Source organism: Pollachius pollachius (genome assembly GCF_949987615.1).
Source record: "Pollachius pollachius genome assembly, chromosome: 2".
NCBI classification, from domain to species: domain Eukaryota; kingdom Metazoa; phylum Chordata; class Actinopteri; order Gadiformes; family Gadidae; genus Pollachius; species Pollachius pollachius.
Genome location: NC_136935.1, coordinates 11,776,859 through 11,788,981, shown reverse-complemented (window position 1 = coordinate 11,788,981; position 12,123 = coordinate 11,776,859). Strand labels below are relative to the sequence as shown.

At 43.2% G+C, this 12,123-nt stretch overlaps 1 protein-coding gene across 1 annotated transcript; it reads right to left on the bottom strand.

Annotated features, from left to right (window-relative positions):
* Positions 1–8,365: 8,365 nt before the first annotated feature.
* On the bottom strand, positions 8,366–9,956 carry lbx1a (ladybird homeobox 1a; the record flags this gene model as incomplete). The annotated part of the gene is made up of 2 exons (XM_079728845.1): positions 8,366–8,892; positions 9,635–9,956. The coding sequence occupies 2 exons, from the start codon at positions 9,954–9,956 to the stop codon at positions 8,366–8,368; spliced, it is 849 nt and encodes a 282-aa protein (XP_079584971.1).
* Between the last annotated feature and the right edge of the window lie 2,167 nt (positions 9,957–12,123).

The following is a 12,123-nucleotide window of genomic DNA, read 5'->3' as shown; positions in this document are numbered from 1 at the left end:
CAGTTGGCTTCACATAACGCTGATTAATAATTAACCTTCCAATTGTTGTTTGAATGCGCTCTCTAGTGGCTCACAGTGGTATCACGTCTTGTTCAGATCCAAGTCAACACAGCACGCACAAAAACAATCACATACCCCCCCCCCCACACACACACACACACACACACACACACGTACGCACACGCACATGTACGCACGCGCGCACACACACACACACACACACACACACACACACACAACACCATTCATACAGGAGGTAAATGCATAATGATGGAGAGAGCTAACCTGAAAAGTTAGAAGGATTGAATCATGATTTCATTTTGTTTGGTGCTGACACCAATTAATCATACATTTCTTTGCCGATCAGGCAGAAAAGTAGTGGTTATGGGGGGTTTGACCCCCCGCCAAAAGGTGAGGAGAGGAGAAGAGAGGAGCAGAAAGGGGTGGAGAGGAGTGGATAGGAGAGGAGAGGAGAGGAGAAGAGAGGGGAGGAGGTGAAAGGAGCAGAGAGGGGAGAAGGGGAGAGGGGCAGAGAGGAGGGGAGATGAGAGGGGAGGAGGAGAGCAGAGAGGAGTGGAGAAGAGACGAGCGGAGAGGAGAGGAGCAGAGAGGAGCAGAGAGGAGTAGAGAGGTTGAAAGAAGGTTCAATCAGAAGGGGCTGTTTCCACAGACAGGTCCATAAGTCAGGAGATAAGTAGGGTGACTGGTTGAATGTCTTCTGTCAGCAACACTCAGATGGTCAACACGTATGGCTTAGTCTGTGGAGAGTAGTGAGTGGGATTATTTCCTGTTATTTCCTCCAGGACACCAGCAACAATACTGTTGGATCAGAAGTTTGTAACTGTCTGTGTGTGTGTCTTTGTGTGTGTGTGTGTGTGTGTGTGTGTGTGTGTGTGTGTGTGTGTGTGTGTGTGTGTGTGTGTGTGTGTGTGTGTGTTGTCAAGTAAGGTTGATTCATCTGTGTCCTTAAGACACAGAGAGTTAGGTGAGGTTCATCCATAGAGGCCTTAGAGATTTAGGTATAAAGGGGATGTTGTTTCATTGGTGCATTTTAAGACAGAAGTACCAAGGAGTTTTTATATGCAATAGATAAGCACTTACTGCGTTTTCTAAGCTTTAATCTATTAAAAATGCGCGTTTTCTAAGCTTCAATCTATTAAAAGTATAGCACTAATTCCTTCCAGCTTCCAGCAGATGCCCAGACCAATGTACCAATGTATGAAAGGGTATGCTTAACCAATGTATGAAATGGTATGATTTAGTAATGCATGTAGCACACTTTTATAGCGTGTTTTTAAGACTTTTTTACTCATATAAGCAATTTGAAATGTGGTACTACATAAATATACCTAATCAGAAAAGACCTGTGGAAACAACATGTATAGCTTAATTTATCATTTAAGGATCGGCCAGAGTGTATCATGTAAGGGTCAACTATGCGTGGGCATAAGTCCAGTGCACAGGCCCATGTAGGGTTCAACCAAAGTACATGGTTAAAATGGAGTGTGGGTTCAAACTGAAGTGAAGGTTAGAGTAAGGGGTTCAAGTAGAGTGTACAGCTCAGGCTAAGCAAACGAAGGAGCAAGGGTATAACACTAAATAGCTGGAAGGCAGATATGTATCCGAGCCTAGCTCGAGCCTAGCTGAAAGGCAGACGCTTATCTGATTTTTTAATGAGTACATGGAACCCAGCTGTGAGGTCAAGGTTAACGATCCATAGAAATGGGAGGTAACTTAGATGAAACACCTAATAAAAGTAGCAGACAAATGCAGAAGCAGGAATCCTTGCCACGGGGACTCCATGGAGGACATCCGGCAAGACTTATGTGAACAGAGGAAACTGAACTTATAAAAAAATTGGACTCTTTTCCTTAAAAATTAGAAGGAAAGAACTCCGAATACTCGAATACAAAAAACGCAGCCTATTGGAAGCAAGCCTCATCCCCCAGTCCACAAAGGAAGGATTCCTCCCGTAGCCGTTCGGGGCTGCGTAGGCCACCATGAGCCATGGGACCAATTTAATAGACTTTTTCGACATCAAGGAAAGATTGAGTTTCCCTCTCTTACCAACGTTCTTATGGACCACCAACCCATTAGAGAGTGGTAGAATTCGATACCAAAATACTTATAAACGTTACCAAATTATATATATATATTCATGATATGTGCAACAGATGCCTTTTTTATTTTTTTTATTAGAAATATTGTTGACGGCATATGATTATGCCGTCAACAATGCCGTCACAGTGTGTGTTTTATTACTCTGTTTTTGACAGTTTATTTTGCTTATTGCAATGTTCCAAATGTTAGTCCTGCAAATAAAACTATAATCAACCCATCCTTTTAATAAAGAATAAAATAGCGCTTCGTGAACGGTCAACAGAATCATCATAAGCATGGATTTTAGAGGTTAGCCTAGACTACTTAGTCAAGTGCGAAGAAACAAATCCCTAGAGTTAGTCAAGTCAAAACTGTTAAACAATCCTAGCAAACTTCCAAGTGCCCGGATCCCAGGGGAGAGCCAAAGCAAGCGGGGTATAGGTGTCTGGTACGATAGTTAGGGGTTCGTCGAATCTCCCCACCGACCTGTTAACAACCGTTACTGGACAACAGGTTTCGCTAAATCCACCTCCCGTGAGGCGGTAGAGTCGATGGATGTGTGTGTGCGTGTGTGTGTGCGTGTGCGTGTGTGTGTGCGTGCGTGTGCCTGTGCGTGTGTGTGCGTGTGTGTGTGCGTGTACATGTGCGTATGTCCAAGAAGTATCAGATGGGATCGGACACAGTGGTCAGAAAACATTGAGGCAAATCAAGGACCCAAATTCAATATAATGGGATACTGTCATCATTTTTTAAATTACTTTGAATTCAAATTTATTTTTTACTCATAGGACAGGTGAAGCAAATTAAATTGTAATACGTAACAAGAACATCATTATTTTCGTGCACTTTCAAACACTGACCGAGGGGTGGCAGTAGACTCCCGTCAGCCATTCAGCCCACTGTCATTTGTTGTAGACAGTATATCTGTTTCTGTTTATAACGGGACGGATTAATGACGGCCTACATACCGCGGGGGTCAGATCACACGGTGGCACAAGGGTGTCGCTCAACACCAATAACCATAAGTGTCACCGCAAGTAGTCGACAACAGCTGCCGAGTTTATACCCTACTCTCATGATGTTCTGTAACGGAGTTTCCAACGATATTTAGAGTGCTTATTGGAACGATCGTTGGGTTAGATACCACTTATAAACACAAGCACGGGCGCACACACACACGCGTGCACACACACACACAAACACACACACACACACACACACACACACACACACACACACACACACAAACCCCCACACACGCAGTCAATCGGCTTGTTTAAATGACGAGATCCTCTCAAGCTTATTATTGTTGAGGGAATATCAATGTTTCGTTTTGTTCAGATTCAATATTCCTTCTCCGAGTGAGCGGCAGGCTGTGTAAATTGATTCGACATCCCGATTGGCTTCCAGATTTATACGCGTTTGGCAGTGCTAACCGTTTTGGTGATTCTCTGTTTGTTACGGAGTGCATAGAGCTGATAACTGACTTGATAGCTGTCATACTACGAAATCCTAATAAGCCAAAGCTCTGTGTCATGACATGAGAATCTGCAGTGCGTACACTACACTAAGCAAAAGGTTGGAAAGAAAGAAAGAAAAAGGGAGAGGGAAAGAAAGAAAGAAAGAAGAATGAATAACTTAAAGGAGTATAAAAGAAAGAAGTTCAACGACGGTTTATAATTCCGCGTCCCTTGATTGATTGCATGCAGAGGCGCGCTCGGCCTTCACACTCATTACTGAGCTGACGCGCACTCATATTTCCTTGAGCGCATCTATTGTTGTTTATATGCGACTATAATACACAGAGACAGGAGGGAAACACACACACACACACACACACACACAAACACACACACACACACACACACACACACACACACACACACACACACACACACACACACACACACACACACACACACACACACACACACAGTGCTGGCCTCTGTAAATCCCGCCCCGCACTGACAGGCCACATTAAGAAGAGCCTGCTCAGCACGAACACATCATAAAAGCGGACAGGCAATTTCTGTTTTCACCAAATAGCCACCCGAGCTCGTTCTGCGTCTCTGGGTTTAATACACTCGACAAGCGGCTTAGCAGCAGCCCGGCCGCGCCTGCACGAGGACCCACCGTGGCCCCGGGGGGACAGGGTGGATGAGAGGGGGAATGGGTGGGGGGGAAGAGGAGAGCGAGAGATGTGGAGAGAATGAATGGGGGAGAGAGGGAGACTAGGGGAGAGAGGGACAAGAGGGAGAGAACGAGAGAGATGTGGAGAGAATGGGTGGGGGAGAGAGCGAGAGAGAGAATGGGTGGGGGAGAGAGCGAGAAAGCGAATGGGAGGATGAGAGAGGGGGAGATAGAGAGCGAGAAAGAGATAGACTACGGGGGAGAGAGGGATAGCGCGAGATAAAAAGACGGGAAGATATGCCTTCCAGCACATTCTACAAAATAGATACACTAAATCTATTTCTCCCTTTGAATTATCAACCAGAATTTGATTAATATGCAAATTCAAGGGTGGGTGGCAGTGGGGGGTTGCTGTATAATTCTCATCGTGGATAGTAATTAATCACGGGTTAAAGTAAATTAATACATATATCAATTTGTCAGGGACATGCTTAGTTCAATAGCCCGTAAAATTGAAGTTTGAAGTGTTAAGGGGCTCTACAGGAACGATATAACTAAAACTTTCAAATCCGCTCTATTTAGTGATCAATCAAGCCGTGGCCCGCGGCTCACACCGCGCGGTGCTCTGCAGAGAAACACTGATGTAAAGCTATCACGCTTGTTCCCAGTGTAGTCCTGTGGGTACGTTTTTATTCCCTCCATTACATTTCTTTTTCACAATTTCGTAATCCTACGATTATAACTTGGTTTGGTTGGTCCACCAACGCATGATTGGAAATGTTTATGTTTTTAATCTTTTTGCAGTGATAATCAACCCCTGACTTGAAATATTAACATTGTAGATGGTTGAGTGATGATTGCGTCTGTTTGATTATATAACCAATCAGCTTGAGTTTCAGTTGCGACGTCCCAATTGGCCTTTAATGTGACTCAGTAATTTGAGTGGTGACAATATTTGACCCTATTGAAAACGTCGGCAAAGGCGTTGGAGTTCAAAGTGACCAAACAAGAGGAGGAGATTCTGACACACATAGGTTCAGCATATGCACAATCTTGTTCTCATTCTTGTGCTTGGTCTTGATATGCTATGACAAACAACAGTAATAATTATAAATTGTAACAATATAAGTAGGCTATGTATAAGATGCCAATATAATCTTAAATAATTGTAACATGAATAATAAATACTATGAATAATTATGAATGAAATAAAAGGCCTATACATTCTACTTAAAATAAAAATAATGATCATATTAACAATCCCAATTATAATAATAATGATGATTATATTGTTATTTTATTTTAAATCATGATTATTTTGATCAACAATATGATATTTATGATCATTATTCTTAGCCTACTAGTATTCATATAGTAATAATAACAATCATAATTCGTATTATTATAAATCTTATTCGTATTAATATTATTATCAGTATTATTGGCGTTATTAGTATTATTAGTAGTATTAGTAGTATTTTTCAATGAAGAATCCCGTTTATTGAAATCCTTGGAGGCGCTGCAGGAGAATAGAGCAGCTAGTTGTTTAAGCCTCATGCATCAAACTTCAATTTTCCGGCCGATTGGTTAAATGATTATTATCTCTCTCTCACAATAGCTCTCTTATTCTCTCTCTCTCTCTCTCTCTCTCTCTCTCTCTAGCTCCTGCTCCCACTCTTCGTTCGTTCTCTCCACCTCCCACGCCTCTCCTCCTTTCTCTTCTCCCCCCCCCCCTCTCTCTCTCTCTCTCTCGCGCGCGCGCTCTCTCAGAGAGAGAGAGAGTTACAGATGCGCATGAGCACATAAAGTTGGAGATTAATTACCATGATAGCAGGCTACCGTGGCCTACATTCAGCACGTGACAGTGGGTCACGAGATAATTAAAGATGTCCCCAAAAATGTTATCACAGAATTATTAACCTGTCGCCATGAAACGAAGCCCAAGGTGTCTGTTGAACGAAGTTCACGATTCGTCGATTATCTAGATAAGGCCTCTCTCTCTCTCTCTCTCTCTCTCTCTCTCTCTCTCTCTCTCTCTCTCTCTCTCTCTCTCTCTCTGTCTTTCTCTGTCTTAAATAGTCGAATATATATAATCTACACAAACATATATATTTGTATATCAGATGTTTTATTTATCATCTTATTTCCTAAATGTCTCATTATATGTATCGAGGCTATTTAGTATTATAAATTGTATCTTAATCTTAATAATCTTGGGTAAAACTAACCTCACTCATTTTCAATAATTATACCGCAATATTATTTTCTTCCTATTGCATTCAAGTCTAAAACATATTTAAATCAAAAGGCATGAATATTTTTACGTTAAATGAAAACTTCTGAGAGGGTTAAGGAAAATAAATGCAAAAATGCAATGAAGCACAAAACAATAAACCGTCTGAGTAGTCTATCGTGTAATCAGTAAATTATCTCAGGACCCCTAAAGCGGACAAACCCCTCCGCCGTCCCGTCTGAGAGAGGAGATCCTTTGTGATGCATGGCCTTGTTTAAAACCTTCAACAAAGAAATTGTTTAAAAAAAAGGCGTGTTAGGTGGCAGCAGGCCCATAAGGATAAGACAGGCCATATATGCATTATTGGCTACAAAACGAGCTAAATTGTTTAAAAGTCGGGCAAGTCAATCCATCAAATTGACTGGTAATTGAGAGTAGACCCCCGAAACCATATGGCCTCCGAACGTTTTGTTCCCTTGGTAACGACGGGGCCCAGGAGGTGTTTGGATGGGACACGCTTGTCTCCGTATTGCGCGCGGCTGGAGACCCGTTCTGTCCCATTGTGGCTGTCACTCCGGGGGACAGCCGTCATTTGTCCGCCGGCTTCACGCATGAACCCGGTGTAATAACGGAAACAACAACACACAGCAGTAGCGACACACACACACACACACACACAAACCCAACACACACACACACACACACACACACACACACACACACACACACACACACACACACACATACACACACACACACAGAAGCACATAGAAATACTATGAAAAGGACCACTTTGTATATGACGCTCCCGTCCAGATTGGGCTTCTCACGTCACTCCTCTGGTTGCTTTATTTTTATTAGTTTTATTTTTATTATGATAATCTTAAACGTATGTTTTTTTCACACTGTTATTTTCATATTATTTTATCTATGAGTTTTTGTCGCTTAGAAATACATTAATAAACACTCTTCGATGTTCCTAAATAAATGTAATACAAGCAACCCGAGGCCTGTAGTTTTCTTCTGTAAATCATGGACAAAAACGTTTCTTTGATCGTTTTGAAATCCAATAATTGTCATACAATATTTGGAAATACAATTTTATTTTACATTCCATATGTATAGCCTAAATTACAATTTATACAATTTAACGTATTGTTCAGGCTCCGAAAAGGCACTTAGACGGTGTACAGACAATATAAATATATTAAATTGTGACTTATAACAAGCAGTTACACATTACCTGTGTACTTTGATTATCGTTTCTGAACGTATAGATAGGCCTACTATAAAAAGCAAAACTTTCTACATCTGATAAGATATTATATCTAGAAAATAATGCCAAGGCGATTTAGATTCACGTTCTGATACTTCATCGGTTAAAAAAAGAAAGATCATAGGGTGATTAAATAAAATTAAACATGCAGCACCATAATCTTTGTGATAGTATTTTAAAATATGTGTGTGTGTGTGTGTGTGTGTGTGTGTGTGTGTGTGTGTGTGTGTGTGTGTGTGTGTGTGTGTTGTGTGTGTGTGTATGTGCGTGATGTTTGTGTGTGTGTGTGTGTGTGTGTGTGTGTGTGTGTGTGTGTGTGTGTGTGTGTGTGTGTGTGTGTGTGTGTGTGTGTGTGTATTTTGACATAGGCCGGCCTACATATATTCTTTTTAAAAAACGGAGGCTTCCCTTGAATCCCAACATATGAATAAAATGCAACATAACAAAATGACCCCTGCTATATGAGACCACTGTATTACAAATGATGCTTAATTTTATGCTATGGCAACACGGCGGTCCGTGCGTAATGCGTTATGCGTTAATTCCTCATCCACATCGTACTGTTTATTTTGCCTGCGAAATCTTGCATTACTGGGGCACTTCATCGGGTGAGTCTCGTGTACCAGCTAGTCGTCCACCTCGATCTCCTCGTCCTCGTCCTCCGAGCCGCACTTGACGCTCGAGCCCTCCGTGCACGGCGACGCGGCGGGCGACGAGGACGCCGTCAGTAGGTGGTTCGTGTCCGATGTGTCGCGCTCCAGGTTCGATCGCGGCGAGGAAGAGGAGGACGAGTCCATCTCGCTGTGGTTCTGCAGCGGCGACGCGCCGTTGGCCGCGCATTTCTCCAGCTCCGCCAGTTTGGCGAGCTTCTCGAAGGCCACCACACCGACCGCCTTCGCCGACTCCACGTCCGCCTTCATCTCTTCAAGATCCCGCTTGAGCTTGGCGCGTCGGTTCTGGAACCAGGTGATGACCTGCGCGTTGGTGAGACCCAACTGCTGGGCGATCTGGTCACGGTCCGCCGGGCTCAGGTACTTCTGGTACAAGAAGCGCTTCTCCAGCTCGTAGATCTGGTGGTTGGTGAAGGCCGTGCGCGACTTTCGTCGCTTTTTGGGAGTATTCCGCTGGCCGAACAGCGTCAGTCCGTCCCTACCTGTGAGAGAGGTTATGTCAGTCCTCATGTGTGCATGGATTCATTTATGCAATTTATTAAATGCTTGTTTTTTTTGCAGTCTTGGCAAAACAGCAACAAACACAATAACAACGTTCACAACAACAACAAGAACAACAACAATCCCAACCGTAACAACAAGGCTTCCATTAAGTGACGTATTTTACGGGTTTAATCGTATTTTAGCTGAGCAGGTATTACCATCAGCCATGCCTAAATTGTGATTTATAAGAAGGCATACATGTTCCTTTTCCAGTATTTCCGTTCTTCAGCATGTAGCTATACCTCTACTGGTTATCATTATTTACTATGTGTCATTGTTGTAGTTATTTTAGTGGCTCCGTGGAGAAAAGGCTTATAAATGATGTTTCACCCCAACAAAAGCTCTGTCCATTTAAGGCCTGTAGGCAACAAAAGCTTTTGCCCTATGTCTATATATATATATATCCAACAAGGCCTATATCATAAAGCTTAAATAAACGTCAAAACAAAAACAATTAAAACCACATTTTTTATGAAACGATCCCCAAATTCCAACCACAATCTTTTCCAATAATTCCACCACGGACGCTTCTAAATCCTTCGAAGATGGGGGAATTAATATTTCTCCAGCAGTGTCCTCGCGCAGAAAAAAACAAACAAAAGAATAACAATAATAACACATTAACACCACAACAAACATCAAAACGGAGCAGAGGGATGTCATCTCCCCGCGGCTTCCTACCCTCGGCGGCTTGCAGGACGCTGACCTCCAGCCCCTTGAACGTCTTGCTGGCCAGCTCCTCCAGCGCGCACAGCGGGGACGTCTGGCTCAGCAGGGCCCGGCCGGACAGCCCGTGGCCCGCAGTCTTCTCGCACGCGATGAGGTGGGCCGCGCCGCAGAGGGAGTAGCTCCGTTTCACCGCCGGTTTGCTCAGGATGTCCTCGATACTGAACGGAGTGAGCGGTTTGTTGGAGTTGGCCGGCGGCGGTAGGTGGTCCAGCGGACTGCGTCTCCGCTCCTCCAGCACCGCGGGGGAACATTTTACGTCGTCTTTCGAGGTCATGGTTTCCTGACTACCGCTTTCTTATTTCTCAGCGTGTGCCGGTCAATGCCAAACGCGAAAAGAGCAAAGAGTCACGCAGCCAGGTAGGCCGGCTTTATATTTTTCTTTAAAGTTAGAAAGAGACCAGGGGCGAAGCAAATATAAATCCAGTGGATCACAGAAGCCCGTGCAATCGCATGTCGGCTGCTTTGCAACTAGAACCCGAGGAAACTATGTTGAGTTCCCGTGAAGTCCCCGAGCTACTGATCCACTCTGTCTGGCCGACGCAGCCGTCAAAAGCCCAACATAACTGGCCGACGGTGATTCACCGAAAGCGGCAACCTATTGGCCACCCCTAACTGACTGCTATCACTGACAGGGAGGCAATCAATTACACCAAGATCTCTCTCTCCCTCCCTCTCTCTATCTCTCTCAATCTCTCTAACACACACACACACACACACACACACACACACACACACACACACACACACACACACACACACACACCGTATCTCTCTCTCTCTCTCTCTCTCTCTCTCTCTCTCTCTCTCTCTCTCTAACATGCACTTTCCCCTTCCCTCTATCAACATACACACACTCTCTAACACTTTCTCTCTCTTCCCCAGTCTGTCTTCTGCTCGTCTGTTGTTCTTGTTCTTTCACTCTCGGTAAATATGAGCGGGTCCCGAGCGCGAGCAGCGGTAATTAGAGGGCGCGAGGAGGGGAGGAGGAGTTCAATTAAAAGAAGACAAGCACTTCCGACCAAAATAACAAATAATTTAAAAGATAAACAGATATAAAATATTTCTTGATTATAACCTCAAGCTGAAATGCTAGGCTCAACAATAGAATAAAAAAATCGAAATGTGTTATCCGTTATTGTCCCATAATCATAAAGCAAACACCTGCCTGGACTGGCCAGCCTACATTATAGCAAATGAGTGCCTGTCCGCTCTGAGCTGCCCTGATCGAGCAAGTCTGGCTATAACTCATAAGAGCAAGGTTGCAAGGATTGTGGACTGTGTTACAGACTGATGTGCCACCTTCAGCTTTTGTGTTAATAAATAGCGTAATCTCAGCATCATAATTGAAAAGACATCTACCGTTGATGGTCATTCAAAAGAAATACCGATGTGAAATGGTTAGTTAGAAGGGGCCATGTTAGTGTGTTTCTGTGTGTGGTTGTGGAGCTGGGCCCCAGCATGTGCCAATGTGTGTATGCTTGTGCGCTAGCCTGTATTTATATTAATTTGTTTATGTAGGCCTATTCATTTTCCCATACGGCCCATATTTCTAATTTGGTATTTTGTTCCTCTTTTTTGTGAGGCCCGTAATTATATGTTAGCTATACTTCATACGATAGCACGAAAATGCATTATGAAGTAATTAATAAATAACTTACACAGGTACACAATCAAACAAATAGTCAAATAACAAAATAAATAAATAGAAATTAAATAGAAAAACAAGAAAAATTGAGTGATAGCAACAAATCCTCAACAAAACAGGCATAACCAAAGTTTTAGACTTTCAGGGCAATAAACAAGATAGATGGCCGCTAAAGTAGGTAAGAAGAGGCCATCTGCAATTATTGGCTTTCGTAGATTTAACAAAGTCTTGTGACAGTTTTATTTGGTAATTTACACATGGTTTGGACGTGCCGTGAGATTTCATTATACGCTTGGTGTTGGATCTTTTCCAGTTGGCCCGGAGTTGGCCTGCCGCTCAACATCCGCCCTGATAGATGTGATGTCTTCATTCGATACCCTCCTGGAAATCGAGTAAAAGCCTTTTTTCCACGTACGTATTTATTTTCATCCTCAGAAGTGGGGAGAGGTCTTTGATGGTGCCAAGCACATCACCCACCTCAGTTCTTGGCCGTGCTGTGGTGTAGCCTCGCTGCCCCCGCGGCTACTACCGACATTGTCTATCGCAATAAAATGAAACACACCTCGCAATTTATAGCACATCGCAGAGTTGTGGTGCATTTGGTGAAAACAACTGCAATACGTCCAAAGTTCAATGTGTCTTTTGACGGTAGACCTAACTTTATTTATTCTACGTCTAGCGTAAAAGTTGAAATGCGTTGGGCCTATGCATTTTAACTTGAAGACATTGAGGATTTTGGGCATTTCGATTTATTTTATCTTTTTTATAAAATCGCAACAATTATACGTTAAACCCT